The sequence below is a fragment of the Marmota monax genome, unplaced genomic scaffold (genome assembly GCF_021218885.2).
Source record: "Marmota monax isolate L192 unplaced genomic scaffold, Marmota_monax_Labrador192_F-V1.1 WCK01_AAM20220418_F8-fsc00159, whole genome shotgun sequence".
NCBI lineage: Eukaryota > Metazoa > Chordata > Mammalia > Rodentia > Sciuridae > Marmota > Marmota monax.
In genome coordinates, this window is record NW_026694999.1 from 3619735 (window position 1) to 3636711 (window position 16977).

Consider the following 16977-nt stretch of genomic DNA (forward strand, 5'->3'; position numbering starts at 1 on the left):
ACTATTAAAGAACCTAATTTATTTTTCATGGCCCATCACCAATATCCAAGATAGTATCCAATTTCTTAATTCTTAAGCCTGCCTTGAGTGATTTCCAAACCAAATGAAATGAAAATAGCTTAGGCAGCCTGTGTTTATACACGGTGGCAAAATTAACTTTAAGTTACACGGATCACTGCACTAGGGACCCTTCTGGACCTCTACTTATGCTCTAAGTACATTTCATATGTCCCCACCCAGAAGGCTTCTACTCACTCTGGTGGAAACAAGATTCATGTGGTACCTACGTGGAGCCAAACAAGTGACTGCAAATACAAAAGTAGATATGACTCAGTCCCTGATTCCATAGTCTTTGTTGGAATAGGTCACTGTGTTTGTAGAGGCAGAGAGTTTGCTTTTAACAGTGGTCTTCAAAATAAGAATGACTTGTTATAAGCCACACTCTGTGTCATTAGTGTGTTTGACTTTCTGTTATGCAAAATTGCTTTCTAATGCTGGTTGACTGCATATAGGATAGAGTAATGAGATGCTTAAAAACATTCTGAATCATAGTCCACTCCTTGTGAGAAAGCTTGGTAGAGAGAGATTAGCATGGTGCAATCAGTTGTCCCTGTTGGCTTGGCTAGTTGTTCATGTTGGCAGGGCCAGAGAACATGCTTTCTTAATTTCATTTATGCATCAGTGCTGCCCAGTCTTCTGTTATATGCTTAGTACACAGTAACCATTCAGCAAACACTTCCACTAATGAATGGATAAATAGATAGACTTGGTGGGCTTAATTAGGGTGACATATGTAGGGAAACAGTGTTTGACTAAAGATCTAGATGTTATTCTATCAATATTTTTCAATAATTCCATTTTTGGAAACCGTATTTCCATTTGAGTCCAATTACTTGTAGAAAATCACTTCTTTCTCCCACCCTATTAAATTTAAGAAGTATGTTCTTGATGCGCGCCCGGTCCCCCAAACATGGAGTCCTGTAGCCCAGGTCTTACCTGAGTCAGGATGAGGGAGTGGTGGGTCCAGGTGGGGCTACTGGCCGTGCCCCTGCTGGCCGCATACCTGCACATCCCACCCCCTCAGCTGTCTCCTGCGCTGCACTCATGGAAGACTTCTGGCAAGTTTTTCACCTACAAGGGACTGCGCATCTTCTACCAAGACTCTGTGGGTGTGGTTGGCAGTCCTGAGATAGTTGTGCTTTTACATGGCTTTCCAACTTCCAGCTATGACTGGTACAAGATTTGGGAAGGTCTGACCCTGAGGTTTCATCGAGTGATTGCCCTTGACTTCTTAGGCTTTGGCTTCAGTGACAAACCGAGACCACACCACTATTCCATATTTGAGCAGGCCAGCATCGTGGAGGCGCTTTTGCGCCATCTAGGACTCCAGAACCGTAGGATCAACCTGTTGTCTCACGACTATGGAGACATTGTTGCTCAGGAGCTGCTGTATAGGTACAAGCAAAATCGATCTGGCCGGCTTACTATAAAGAGTCTCTGTCTGTCAAATGGAGGTATCTTTCCTGAGACTCATCGGCCTCTCCTTCTCCAAAAGCTACTTAAAGATGGAGGTGTGCTGTCACCCATCCTCACGAGGTTGATGAATTTCTTTGTATTTTCTCGAGGTCTTACTCCAGTCTTTGGACCATACACTCGACCCTCCGAGAGTGAGCTGTGGGATATGTGGGCAGGGATCGGAAACAATGACGGGAACTTGGTGATTGACAGTCTCTTACAGTACATTAATCAGAGGAAGAAGTTTAGAAGACGCTGGGTGGGAGCTCTTGCCTCTGTAACTATTCCCATTCATTTTATCTATGGGCCATTGGATCCTATAAATCCCTATCCAGAGTTTTTGGAGCTGTACAGGAAAACGCTGCCGCGGTCCACAGTGTCGATTCTGGATGACCACATTAGCCACTACCCACAGCTAGAGGATCCCATGGGCTTCTTGAATGCATATATGGGCTTCATCAACTCCTTCTGAGCTGGAAAGAGTAGCTTCCCTGTATTATCTCCCCCACTCCCATATCTGTTGTGTATTCCACTTAGGAAGAAATGCCCAAAAGAGGTCCTGGCAATCAAACACTGTTTTCTCACAAAAGTCCACTTTACTCACATTGATGGATCAGAATATAGAAAAAAGGCAGCAGAAACTCTGACAAAATAGCCCACCTCATTCCTTTGACGTCTGATGAAGTATATAGACTTGTCTTTGTGTTATTAGGAAATTCTGATGAGCATGACTTCTCATGGATGCATAGAGACAGGCATTAGACATTCTTTTGCTTAGAAGACTTTTTAACACTTCTGTGGAACTTTCCTGAAGTATCTGAAAGTGCTAATTTCTGGCCCAACCCGAATTGGAATTCCACAGTAGAGAATGAGGAGTGGGGCCTGTTATCTCTCCTTAAATGGCTTGAAGGGTACATGGTTTTTAAAGTTCTCTAGGCAACATAGTTTAAGTGAGAGTGAATATCCCTTGTCATACTTGGATTAGTTTCATCAGCTGCTTCAAATTATAGACATTTTGTTAAAATATTTGTTTAAGTAATGCAGTATTTTAAAGTATGGTATAAGAGTATGATATGCCTACACATTGTATATAGTTTATAAGGACACTAAAATGGCAGACCTTTACTCTGCTAAAGTAGTGAACCTTATTAAACGTGTAATTTCTGAGTAAACTAAATCCAAATTATTTACAGAATTTCCTAAAATCACAGACACTAAGAACCAATTGCATCTGTGCCAGAGATTTACTGTTATTAGCTGGAAAGATCAATTCTAACAGCAAATAATAGTCTAACTACTCATACCTCAGTGCTTAGAAGCATGTCCCTCCTGGGCTGAAGTGTAGGGAGGGGACTGTTGTATACTCGGAGTTAGCCTTGCTGAAGTACACTGACTCCTCTGGTGATGGTGGCTTAGCTTCCCATTGGCTGTCCCAGAGAGGCTTTCTCATGCAGCTCAGCAGTTCCTGTACTTAGCCGACAGGATAGTTCCCAGACACTTTAAGAACAAATTCTCAAAGACCTATAAGCAAATGGTGCTGAATAGTTTTTTTTAAGCCACAGTTTCATTGTCTTAGTCAAAGTAGGATTATTAAGTGATTAATTTTAAATTCGTTTTTTAAAAATTAGGAACTTCAAGTATAACAACTTTGAAACTGGAATAAGTGTGTATTTTCTATTAATAAAAATGAATTGTGACTAAAAAAAAAAAAAGAAGTATGTTCTTTTTGGATTCTTTCAAAATGTTCTTCTTCACTAAATCCCAAAGGTTGCTATCATCTTGCATGACTCAGTTTGATTCAACATCAATGGAATATTAGAACACGTGTAGCTTTTAGAATTTAGGTGAAATAAGGTTGAGGCAGATTCAACTTCTAGAGGTCCAAAATCTCAAAGAACCATGTTAATCCTAGTGTTCTTAATCTTAGTGTTCTAAGACTAATATTTAGCTCCATCTGGGAGGGGTTATGAGAGTTATACACAAATGTACAAGTTATCATCTTTCCTAAATTGTTTGTAAGTCTCCCAAAATAATCCAAGACAAAAACCTGGTCTTGGGTGCCTAGCAATGTTTATCAATAAGGTCTGTTTTTTCTACCCTTTCCATGCTCCCAAGAACCCAAAAGGCATTAGTTAATATACCAAGAATCAATGTTTTCTCCCCATGTTTGCTCATCTTCTGGGTAAATTTATTCACTGTAATAAAAAAAATTGATTTGTAGTTGTAGGTGGACACAATATTTTATATTTATGTACTGCTGTGGATCAAACCCAGTGCCTCACGCATGCTAGGCGAGTGCTCGACCTCTGAGCCACAACCCCAGCCCTTCATTCACTTTTAAGCTAGTGCATTGAGTAGAAAATTAGGTTAAATTTCATTAATTCTATTTATATATCATAAAAGATGTCTAGATTCTAGAGCAAGACCAAAAAAAGTCTAGATGATGTGATTTTTTTCTCTGATAGGAAAATATATTTTATCAATAGACTTTTTACTCACATTCAAACAAGGTAAAAATATAAGAAATTAAGATGAATAAATTTTATTTAAAAATATTGCTTCAGTTGGTTATGTTTCCATAAGGAGTTTTTTTTTTAAAATTTTTAATGATCTGGAAAATTCCCAGCTTCCTACATTTTTGTTCCCTGTCTCAAATTTGGAAGAGAGGAATAAGAGCTCATTGTTGATGACATTAAGAAAATAGAAAAATTAGTTTATAGCCCAATTCATTTTTTCATGGGTAAGATGGCTATATCAAGTTTGTTGAGTCAAATAGAATATTTGGTATTAACATAATATTGCAGAAATTACAAAAGTGTACAATTTTAAAATGGTTTTCTGTTCATACTGATTTTACAACTATACTTTTTCAGCTTTGAATATTAAATGCATTACTTTGTCAAATATTACATGGCTGAATGTTAAAATTTCATCATCAGACAATCTGCTTGTTTCAGATGCAGTGCTAGGAAAAGAGAACAACTAAGCATTTGGACTTTATCTTAAGTTTGTGTCAAATATTTATCAGGCCTGACATTGTTTTTCCATTTTCCCTAAGTGACTCTCTTGCACCAAACCCAATGTTTCCTTGTGATTAGAATCTCCGTCTCCCCTAACGCTAGTGCTGTTTTGGTTTCAAACTCTGTTTAAGGTTTCAATCCTCATTCTTCTATCCAACTACGTCTCCCTAACTGAAAAATCATGGGAAATCAAGTGAATGGAAATGAAAGGACTTGGAGGTTTTTTACTCTTCTGTAGACTGAACAATTGTTTGTTGGGAATTGTTGGCTTGGATTCTCTTCCTAGGATGGAATGTAATATATTCCAGCTGACGCATTCAAGGCAAGAAAATATATCTTGATTAATTTGACAAATGACCCTAAACCCAGCACTGCTGCTTGGGAATTTTCTCTCTGAGTGCTTTGCTTACGACAAGTTTATGTACCAAATTAAAAAGAAACTTGTTCCATTTGACCACAAGTCTAAGCACTGTGAAGTTTCACAGGGTTTTGCTTTTCTTTTTTAAACCTGTCTTCCCCCTATGCACCACTTTCTTTTTTAAACTTCAACTTCACCATCTCACCCATAAACATTCCTTAAACCTGAACAAAGTGGGCCTGAATTTAAGCTAGTGCCAAATCTTCCCTTTCATTGGTCATCGTCCTCTCTATTAAAAGGGAGGCTTGGAGGAAAATTAAATGACACTACTTTCACATCTTGGAAGACAGAGCTATTATTCATGCATAAAAATGTAAGACCAGGACACCACGTGTGCTCATGTGCATGCATGCATGTGCACACACACACACACACACATTGTGTATGTTTATAACATTTACAATTTCACCATTTTTGACTATGAAGTTTAGTGCATTAAGTACATTTATATCATCCTAAAACCATCACCGTTAGTCATTTCCTCATCCTTTTCACCTTCTTGAACAGGAATTCTATACTCATTAAACTTCTGATTCCCTTCTCCTTCCAGTCCCTGGTAACCACCATACAACTTTCTGTCTCCATGAATTTGACTATTCTAGGTGAATTGTACAGTATTTGCCCTTTGGTTAAGATTTATTTCACTTAACATAATGTTTTAAGATCCACCCATGTCACAGCATTTCTGTTTAGGACTGAATGATGTTCTGTTGTGTGTGTGCACCTCATGTCCTTCACCCTTCACCTGCCAATGAACATTTGGATCCTTTCCCTCTTTTGTCTGTTATAAATGATGCTGCTATGAGCATTGGTGTGCAAATATCTTTTCAAGACCCTGCTTTCAATTCTTTTGGCTATTCCAATTCTTTTGGCTATTTCTATAGGAATAGAATTGATAGATCCTATTGTAATTCTAGGTTTAACCTTTTTTTGTATGGTGCTGGGGATTGAACCCAGAGTCTTGTGCATGCAAAGCAAGCATTCTACCAACTGAGCTCTATCCCCAGCCCTAAATTTAACTTTTTTTAAAAATATTTTTTAGTTGTAGTTGGACTCAATACATTTATTTATTTATTTTTATGTGGTGCTGAGGATTGAACCCAGGGCCCCACACTTGCTGGGCGAGCGCTCCACCACTGAGCCACAACCCCAGCCCACTAGGTTTAACTTTTTGAGGAACAGCTGAACTATTTTCCACAGCAGCTGCATCATTGTTCATTACTATCAGCAATGCCTGAGGTTTCTAATTTCTCCACATATTCAACAACATTTATTATTTTCTAGGCAGCTCATCCCATTCATCTCCTTTGCCTCCACCTTCCAGAATTCTCAGTTTTCATTATCGCTGGTATTTCAGAGATTCTACAAGCTACAGAAGTTCCATTTGTATAAAATAGAATCACAAAATGTTAAAACTAGGGATCACAGAGGAAAGTTAAGGGGCTTTAACCAAAATAGGTTAAAGGGCTTTTTGGAGTTAATGAGCAGCAAATCGAGAATTCATGCCTAATGATTATTAGGCTGGGGGCCTTTCCTACGTGGAGTCTATTTTCATTGACAAGAGCCACTCTCAGACAAAACCATTAACAGATTATATTCTAGGGATGCAAATATGTGATAAATCTCAGTACCAAGGAAGGGACCCAACCCTAACTCTCTGCCCCAGGGCTAAGACATGTGCCTTTTTCCAGATACGGTATACGACATGTTGAGGGCAAATCTAGTCCTGCAGAGAACTCAAATAGCCTTAAAAAAATTTTATATTGTGTCTTATTTTATTTTCTTTATGTCACTTCTTACTAGCAAGAATTATTTCATATACTCATCTGTTTATGGATTTATCACCTGTGTCAGACAATAGAACATAAACTCTTGGAAGTAGAGACCTTGTCTGTGAAGGTCAGAGGTGCTGTATTCCAGGTATCTAAAACAATGTTGGGTGAATGACAGATCACGAATAGAATCAGTATTGACTCCAAAGCAACATATTAATACCTTAATAGTAACAACTTTATTGAGGCAATATAGGCCAAAAGTCAACAAATTTGGTCTTTGACTAAATTTTCACTAATAAGTAGCCATTAGCCTTAAGTGGTTATTATATACTTGAACTGTGACTGGTTTTTACAAAAGTGAACTGTAAGTGTAAAATACATACCAGATTTTGAAGACCTAGTATAAGAAAAATGTGAAATAGTCAGTGGATAATTTTATATCAATTATGTGAGGAAATGTTATAATTTCAAATATGTTGTGTTAGATAAAATATATTAAAATGTACTTCTTTTTACTATTTTTCTTTAAGTTTCATTTTGAGACAAGGTCTAGCTAAATTGTCCATGCTGGTGTCAAACTTGCTATCCTCCTGCCTCAGCCTCCCCAGACTCAGACTCCAGAGTAGCTGGGATTACAGGTATGTGCCACTGCACCTGTCAAGTAATAGCTAGGGACTGAACAAGTAATAGGGGCTCTCTGCTACCATAGTACATCCCCAGCTCTTTTTTTATTTTATTTTGAGGCAGGGTGTCATTAAATTTCCAAGACTCACCATGAACTTGCAATTCTTCTGTCTCAGCCTCCTATCTTTACTATTTTTGATGTGGCTACTAAAACATTTTAAAATTACATACATATATTACTTGCATTATATTTCTAAGGGCATATGAAGGACTAAACAATTAGTCCTTTTTTATACTTAATTTTTAGTTATAGGTGGACAAAATATCTTTATTTTATTTTTTAATGTGATGCTGAGGATTGAACCGAGTGCCTCATGCATGCTAGGAGAGCGCTCTTTGAGCCACAACCCCAACCGCAACAATTAATCCTTTTTAATTCTTTTTTGTTTGTTTTTTTAGAAATGTTGGGAATCAAACCTAGGCCCTTGTGCATGCTAGGCAAGCACTCTACTACTAAGCTACATTTCCAGCTCTAATCTGACTGAATTCATGCTTTAAGTTCTTAAATTTTCCTCTGATGCCATCAAGGTGATCGGACTATGATTTGCCCTAGGCTCCTCATTCCCTATTGGGTGCACATTCAACCCATGAGTTTAGTTCTCTTCCATCAGTCCTGGGCATTCTGGGAGCAGTTAGGGATCTAAGATTCCCATCTACATTCTGGACATTCTATTTGGAGCCAAGCAATGGCCTATCCCCAGGTGTGTCCACCTGCCTGCCATGTTTCTCTGGAATTAGAACAACCCACAGTTCACCATGGATTTCGAGACCTTACACTATATAATGCTGTTACTCAGGGAACTAGGAAACACTACAATGTTTTCTGGAAGACAAGGAGAGGATGCTGGGGGTGGGGTGGGGAGGGTGGAGGAAGAGGAACAACCAGACACAAATACAGCATGAGCAGAATCTACAAATCAAGCTTTCCCGGTAGTGTAAGCATAGTTTTCAAACATTCCATTGCGAGTTATAAGATTATGATTGCTTTTCTTAGCATGCAGATATAACTAAAAGACAACAAATGATCAGGTCTTTCAGATAAAATCTGAGTTAAAAGTGGAATAAGGAAAGAATGCCTACATCAGTTTTCAAGGTAGTTCAGGTTTCAAGGTAAGTTTACCATCGCCAAGTGCAAGCCCTGCTTGCCCACATCTAGGACAGATACCTCACTGTGAAGTGGGTAGGGAGACATCTACAAAATAGCCAACTGTCAGGATCAAGTATGCTTTTATGAGGTAAGGATGGTTACCCAGTGTTTTGACTCTATGTGGAAAACAGAGACAAACTCAAGACAAAAGAAAAAAAAAATTATTTTCATAACAACACGGAAGCGCAAGGAACTGGCTCCAGGGTCTGAGTCTGAAGTGGCAGGAAACCCTCTTTTTCATTGCTACAAAATGTCATCATCAACATCATGAGACTCCTTACAGGACACCATTTATGGTCACTGCACTTTATCACTGATTTCTGCCTTCCTGCTCCTGAGAAATCTCCCTCTTGACATTTTTTGAAGTATGTGAGGACAGGCTTCATGCCCTTTCCACATGGATCTTGTTTCTTCAATTCTTCCCAATGTGGCATGGTGTTGTGTCCCCTTACAGCCTGGCCTAAATATATTCCTCCTCTGAATATATACATTTTTTTGTGGTTTATACTTGCTTTCAAGTTGGTGTCCACGAACAATGCATTGAGTGTGGTAATTTTCACACTTTGCTTTTTTCACTGATGATGGATTTCTTTTCTCAACATGAACCCTTGACATGTACTCCAATTTTTCCTGGAGACTTACCCTGGTCACTATGAAAACTCCCAGGCTTTCAGCAAACAATGTAAATGTTTTATTCAGCTTTTTCACTGCTGTGACTAAAGGATCTGACCAGCACAACTGTAGGGGGGGAAAAGTTTATTTGAGGGATCATGGTTTCAGGTCTTAGTCCAGAGAAGGCCGGCTCCATTCCCCTGGGCTCAAGATGAGGCAGAACATCATGACGGAATGTGTGGCAGAGGGAAGAAGCTCACATCATGGTGGGCAAGAGGCAGAGAGAGAGAAAGAGACTCCACTCTCCAATATAAATATACACCAAAGCTACACCCTAATTCCCACCTCCTCCAGCCACACCCCACCACTTCAGTTACCACTCAGTTAATCCCAATCAGGGGATTAATTCACTGATTGGGTTAAGACTCTTATAACCCAATCATTTCTTCTCTGAGCCTTCTTACAATGTCTCACAAGAGAGCTTTTGGGGGACACCTCACATCCAAATCATAACAGTAATAATTGGTCTAATTAAGACCATGGGGGTCATTGCTCCTTCACCAAGTGCAGTGGTTCCCAGCCCATGGCCCACATACCCTAGGAGGTCAGTGTCAGGGAACTTTTCCATTAAAAGAGATTACCAACTGTGACTCTATCTCATGCTGGAACCTTGGTGTATTTGACACCCATGGAACACTGGCCTCCTCATTAGGTGAGTGTTATTTATTCTCCTCTGGGAAGTCTGTTACAGGTTCTGTGACAAGTGGAATGTGTTTATGAACATATGCATAATAAATTATTGGAAATAGCTGTGTTTTAAATACTCCCTTAGTGTACAAAGTTTGACTACTATCAGCCTTGGGCTCTGTTAAAAAATATTTAGGAGTTTGCTTCTAAGATAGTGGTCTGCCGAAGCCTTCCATAATGTTCTAGACTCGCTATAGAAGTGCCGAGGACCCAGGATTGTGGGAGGTCCCCTTAGGGTGATGCAAGCCTGGGAAATAGTTAGGGCATCACTTTATTCATTTGTGGAGAGGCAGGTGTGAGGCTTGCCCACTTTTCCTACAACAAGGTCAAAGAGCCAAGACTATGAGGTAAGAATAATAAGGAACCACCACAAGATACAGAATATCAATCTCCAACCTTAGGGTTAAAGACAGAGCTATTTATTTATCAAGGGCTCCCCTGTCCAAGCCATTTGCCTAGTTCCCCTGTGTTTACTTGGGGTCATGCCCTTTACACAAGTTTTTTTCACTTTGAGAACTGGTCTCCCATGCACAGCAGATGTCACTTCCTTCAATCTGACCAATTATCAAAACCCTCTCTTATCCTGTCCAGGAAAGAAGCCCTGAGGGCCTCTAGATCTGACCCCCAATACTTTTAGGGAAGGTTCTGATCCCAAAATGCAGGAAAGAATCCACACAGAACACACTGAGGTGATACCTCTTTAATGGACAGTGAAACGTAAGGCAAAAGATGTACTAATGATGCTGTAAACTGATGTTCAAACATATGAAATACCTAGAAAGTTTGCCTTGGTGTTCTATAGGTGAAAATTGAGTTAAGTACAGCAATGTTTTCTTGCCATGTGGAAAGAATTCAAGTATTCCATACTCAATACCCAGAATATCCCAATAACCTCTTGGTCTCTGTGCCCTCCCTCTAATCTCCACTGGTCCATTCTGTGCCATGTTGCCAGTGAGCATTGCTACCGTCCCTCCTCATAATTGTAGGAAAATTTCTCAGGCATTTTAGGCTCTCTAGAAACCAGTCCCAACCTCCTACAGCTTCCCTAAATAAGATTTCCTTTCAACCACATTGGTCTCTTGTAGATTTTCAAATGTGGCCTCATGTTTCTGTCCATGCCTGTAGGCATAACTCCTCTTCTTTAATTCATGTTCTCCTTTCCCTTCAAAATCAGCTGCTTTTCCAGACTTCTCAGTCTCCAGTGCTCAGTCCTTACTTATGAAGGGGAGGCCTGTACCCTCGTTTCTCATACTTGTATAATACTTGGTGCATGCCACCTCATATCTGTTGGAGACGATTCTCTATGAGACTATTGTTTTTGTCAGCTTTTTCTCTGCGGTGAGAACCTGACAAGAACAATTTTAAAGAGGAAAAGTTTATTTGGGGATCACAGTTTCAGAGGCCTCAGTCCATAGATGGTCAATTCTATCCCTCAGGGCCCCAGGTGAGGCAGAACATCGTGGCAGAAGGGTGTGGCAGAGGAAAACAGCTGTGTACATGGTTCCAGGAAGGGAGGGGGGAGCACTCCACTCTTAGGGACAAAATATATACCACAAAGGCATGCCTCCAATGACGCACCTCCTCCAGCCACATCCTTCTTGCTTTCAGTTACCACCCAGTTAATCTCTTATCAGTGGATTAATGTACTGATTAGGTTAACATTATCATAACTCAATCATTGCATCTCTAAATTCTCTTGCATTGTCTCACAAATGAGCTTTGGGAGATACCTCATATCTAAACCATAATAACTACCATCCATGTTTGCTGCACATCTTACAAGCAGAAACACCGACTTCCTTTGTTCTAGATTACCTTCATAAGGATCTCTACATATGCTGGGCACCTGTAATCCCAGCAGCTTGGGAGGCTGAGGCAGGAGGATCAAGACTTCAAAGTCAGCCTTAAAACTTGGCAAGGCCCTAACAAGATCCGTCTCTAAATAGAATATAAAAAGGGCTTGGGATGTGGGTCAGGGGTTACACGTTCCTGGGTTTAATCCCTGGTACTCCCACCCATCAAAAAAGGCATGTCTAAAATGTCTATATAGAGAATACTTTAAAATATAGATGGTCTCTCCCTCTGGAGAAAAGGGCAGGCAGGCCTGCTTCCCATCAAGACTTGGGCTTCTTAAGTTTAGGGTTTCTCCCCTACAGTGCAACCCACTGCATCCTGGGGGAAATAGGGTCTGGGGAACTGATACAAGAAAAGGGTGGTTCTCTGGCTATTGCTGTAGCCATACAGCAAGGAGTCTAGTGTCTTTTGTCTGACCTGAGTCTCGTGGTTTTTGCTGGCATCCATGACACTGTGGCAGGCTAGCGTGTTACCCTGAAGATAGTGTAAAATCCCTGACCTTTCGCCATTCTTGATGGTATATTTCTATGGGAATCTCATCATCTCCTCTAAGTGATAAAGTCAGGGATTAGAGGCAGGGACCCATATTAACTTCCTTAACATCCTTGATATTTTTCTTTGGTGATACAAATGATTTGGTTAAAAGGGCAAAATTATCATAACTACAAACTTATTGGTTAGATTCATATTTTTTTTTCTTGATCTTCATGGCTCTGGCTTTCATCCAGTAGGGTCTTTTTAAAAAAAATGTGTGTGAGGGAATAGGGAAGGAGAAAATGTGGGGAACATAGGAAATAAGATGAAGGAAATACTTTTAAGCTATGGCAGAGATGCTTACTTGCCTCTAAATAGTAATTCTGCATTTTTTCCTTTGTAAAAATAAACCTTTAAAGCTTGGAATATTATGGCTAGCTAAAGTAATACATTTCTCAATTTACCTTGGACTGTATCACTGAGTTCTAGATAATGAGTTATAAATACAAGTATAAATAGAAGAGAGAGCATGCCCTTCTTCTTGTTCCATTTTTCTGCTTACTTCCTGGGTTGCAAGTATAAACGCTGAACCTCAAGCAACCATGTTGGACCATGAAGTGAATTTGGAAATAGAATCCATGCATAGTGGAATAACAATATAAGAGACTAAGCCTCTGACATCTATAAAGCCAGTATACCAGTCTTGAACAGACAATCTTCTGACCTCTTTTACATGAAAGAAAAATAAACTTCTATTTTCTTTAGACCACAGTTACACATTGAGAGGTTTGTTTTGTTTTTTGTTTGTTTGTTTTTTGTTACTGGGAATTTAACCCAGTGACATTCTACCACTGAGCTATATCCTTAGTCCTTATTATTATTATTTTTTTAATTTTAAGATAGGACCCTGAGAATTTGCCCAGGCTTGCTTCAAACCTGCACTCTTTCTGCCTCAGACTCCCGAGGCACAGGGATTACAAGTGTGTTCCACTGCACCTGGCACACTGAGGTTCTTTTAATCTAACTGATACATAAACTCAATTTCCATTGAATGTGGAATATACTATAAATTGCATTTCCTAAGAGAGATATCATTCTATGTCTTTTTAACATTTAAAAACATTGAAAATTGACCATTTTTATGATCACATAGTCCAAAAGATACCCCATTTTAAACAATCAAATTCAATTCTATTTTATGAAGAATTGAGTCAAGCTTATACATGTGTGTGGTATGTCTTAGGAATATTTGACTCAACACAATAAAGAATTGGGATTTTAAAAATATTTTCTCATAATTTGAATATAGATTTTATCAGCTCAAAAATATTTCATAGGTACTTTGAAAATGCTTCATAGCATTTAGTGCTACTATGTCTTAGTCCGTCTGTGCTGTTATAAGAAAATATCACAGGCTGGGTAATTTATGAATTATATAAATTTGTTTTTCACAGTTCATGTGGCTGGGAAATCCATGGTTAAGGTGCCAGCAGATTTTGTATCTGATAAGGATCACTCCCTGAATCCAAGATGGTGCCTTCTGGCTGCATCTTCTGAAGGAGATGAACACTGTATACTCACATGATGAGAAAAATGGAAAGGTAAAAGCATCAGACAACTCTCTGAAGTCTCTTCTATAAGGAAATTAATCCCATTCATAAAGGCAAAATGTTCTTGACTCAACCAATTCCTCCAAAGCCTCACCTCAACACTATCACATTGAGGGTTAGGCTCCACGTTTTCGAGGGACATGTACATTTAAATCATAGCAAACCAGCACTGCTAAAAGTCAAGCTGATGGGCTGGGGATGTGGCTCAAGTGGTAGTGCGCTCCCCTGGCATGCGTGCGGCCCGGGTTTGATCCTCAGCACCACACACATACAAAACAAAGATGTTGTGTCTGCCGAAAACTAAAAAATAAAAATATTAAAATTCTCTCTCTCTCTCTCTCTCTCAAAAAAAAAAAAAAAAAAAAAGTCAAGCTGAGCCTTGCTCCATCTTTGGCATCCTTCCTCTTGAGCCCCACTCCCATGTTCAGCAATGATTTAAATCCTGAGGATCAATCCCAAGCTAAGGCAAGAGATGCCAACACCCCACTAGTTCCCCCATCTGAGACCTCAGTTTCAAATGACTATTGCTGCTCATCAGGCTGCTGGGTATGAAAGTGTGATTCTTAATAAATGCTTTTGTGAAATGGGGAGAAGGGAGAAGGTGGAACAATGCTAAGAGCACTATGTTCTGGGTTTTAGTTCTGGCACCTTCAAGAAAGCACATGCTTTTTCTGCTTCAATTTATATATCTAACAGAAAAGGAAGAACTCAGGCTTTGACCTTTCATTGGGTTTCCATGAAATTTCATAAAACAATTTTTGAGGAAGGGATCTGTAAATTAAAAGGGCCCCCATCATATCACAGGTCATGAAGATACTAGAAAGCCAATAGAAAAGGAAGAAACTTGGGCTGGGGATGTGGCTCAAGCGGTAGCGCGCTCGCCTGGCATGCGTGCGGCCGGGTTCGATCCTCAGCACCACATACAAACAAAAAATAAATATTAAAAAAAAGAAAAGGAAGGAACCTACATGGGCTAAACCTCCTGGTCATACATTAGTTTTATAAGGTTCTTATAATTAGTGATCTTTTGGATGCCTAGCAATTCAAATTTAAGTTCTTCTCACAAGTGTTATCCAGAATAACTATTTCTTTCTGATAGGAGGTTAAGGGCATTATTGTGACTCAATAAACAAAATAAGATTAATTTAAATGATTCAGATATTCATCTTAGAATGGTTGATTTTCCATGATACTGGTACTGTCAAAATGACCAAGGGACAGAGGTGGCATTTTAAATATTCACCATTGTAGCAATATTACTATTTTCTACTTAATAGGTTGTCAGGAATACAGTTGAGACTCATTTTTTAAGCAGTGGTCTCTCATACTTTATGAGGAAAGCATGCAGTCTTCTTGGTGAAGTTCTTGGTTAGAACTTTGGAGAAGAACCTGATAGTTTTGAGACAGAACTGAAAAAATAAAATTCAGGGAGCTTTCTGAATTGAGCTAACTTGTGGATTTGCTCATCCCTTCAGATGAATCTCAGCTTCAATTTCAGTTTTGCTACTTAGCTTTTACATGAAGCTGGTTCAATAACTGAACTTCAGTTTCCTCTTCCATATAACAGGAATGGGAATAACAAAGCATTACTCATTCTAGATGTTTGCTTATTCTCAATAACTTTCATCTTAGTTCCTCTTAGAGAAAGAGAATAACTAGAAGATCAGAAACAGCTGGTGTACACACTGGAGTTTTGAGGAATCTATGTTCCACTTCCTGGGTACTTGGAAGACAAAGGACAATTTAAAGCTGATTGACTTTGACACATCCTTTGGAGAAACAATTTCAAAACTCTTGTCAGGTACAACCAGAGAAATGAAAAGTTGTGCTTCATTTGTATAAAAAATTAAATTAAATTAAATTAAGAGGCTGGGGTTGTGGCTCAATGGTAGAGCACTTGCCTAGCATGTGTGAAGCACTGGGTTCGATCCTCAGCACCACATAAAAAACTAAATAAACAAAATAAAGATATTGTGTCCATCTACAACTAAAAATATTTTTCAAAAATTAGTTAAATTAAAAAAAAAACTCCTGTCAGATGGGATAATGCTGGATGGCCTCAAATTAAAATTTTGAAGTAGATAAAGTATATTTTCATTTCCTCCATGCTCCTAATTTTTATCCTTTCTGTGTTCTGAGAGGATGTCCTTTCTTGGATGCACAGTATCCCTCTGCTGCTCATAGATGCTCTGGGTCAGGTATTGACAACTAGCTGGGCTGGCGACCAGGTCGGCCCTCTACCTTAAGGGTTCATTGGAAAGAGAGAGCGAGCCACCAGAAAATACTCTATTTATTGGAGAGAAAGATATTCAAGAAAGTTCAACCCAAATAAGGCAAGGGATTAGGGTTCCAGGGTTGCTTGGCAATGTCCTGTGGTCAGCAAATTTGACTGACATCTTGGAAAGCCATGCCCATCTCAGGTGCTGTGTGGGATCAAAGGCAGAACAATCGAAAAGGACACATATGTTGGTCAGTCCAGTCAGAGAAGCAACGTCAGGCTGGTGTGGACACATTTTTAAAGGCAAAAAACTGTGTAATGTTCTCCTTGTCTATTACAGGAGAGGCATGATTCTGCCAAAAGCATTTCCTCTGCTTTTTCCTCTTCTAAGACAAGCAAAACTGAGAAGGGGGAAGAAATTCTTTCAGCATCCTTGACTACAAAAGACAACAGTGATAAATCTCGGGGCCCTTTGAATTTGAAGATAGCATTGTTAACTACTGTGAATGCCAAATTTTTTATTGTCAACAGAGCTTCTCAAGTTATTTATGCCTGCAATGAATTGTTTTAGATCACCCCCCTCTTTTAGCTGCTTTTCTGAGACATGTCATAATGAAATTGAGACTATTGTTCAGTAACAAGTCCTACATTGCCTAAACGACCACTGAAATTGGAGTTCCCCAACCCCAAACTCTGAACCTCTCTCTCTTTTCACCTTGCTCCACTTTAGCCTGTCTCTATAATTCCCTTGGGAACTTATCAGTGGCACAAACTGCTATCTCATTCTTCATTCTGGAAACTCTGAAAATCTTCCAAAAGAATAAATCACTCTCCGAGACTCCTTAAATGCCTGGTTCCAAACCATTTCTGCAAGGATTTTTGAAGAACCTGCACAAGGAGGCT

General features: G+C 39.3%; 2 protein-coding genes across 2 annotated transcripts in view; both read left to right on the forward strand.

Annotated features, from left to right (window-relative positions):
* Scrg1 (stimulator of chondrogenesis 1) overlaps positions 1-16977 on the forward strand; it is a 129969-nt gene that overhangs the window by 48648 nt on the left and 64344 nt on the right. The window lies entirely within an intron of this gene.
* LOC124081334 (mesoderm-specific transcript homolog protein-like) lies at positions 981-2539 on the forward strand. Its single transcript, XM_046427555.2, has one exon. The coding sequence runs from the start codon at positions 1007-1009 to the stop codon at positions 1985-1987; it is 981 nt and encodes a 326-aa protein (XP_046283511.1). The 5' UTR covers positions 981-1006; the 3' UTR covers positions 1988-2539.

Bases quoted from the DNA above. Each gene is read 5' to 3' on its own strand.
- LOC124081334 (XM_046427555.2), top strand. From the start codon at position 1,007: ATGAGGGAGTGGTGGGTCCAGGTGGGGCTACTGGCCGTGCCCCTGCTG.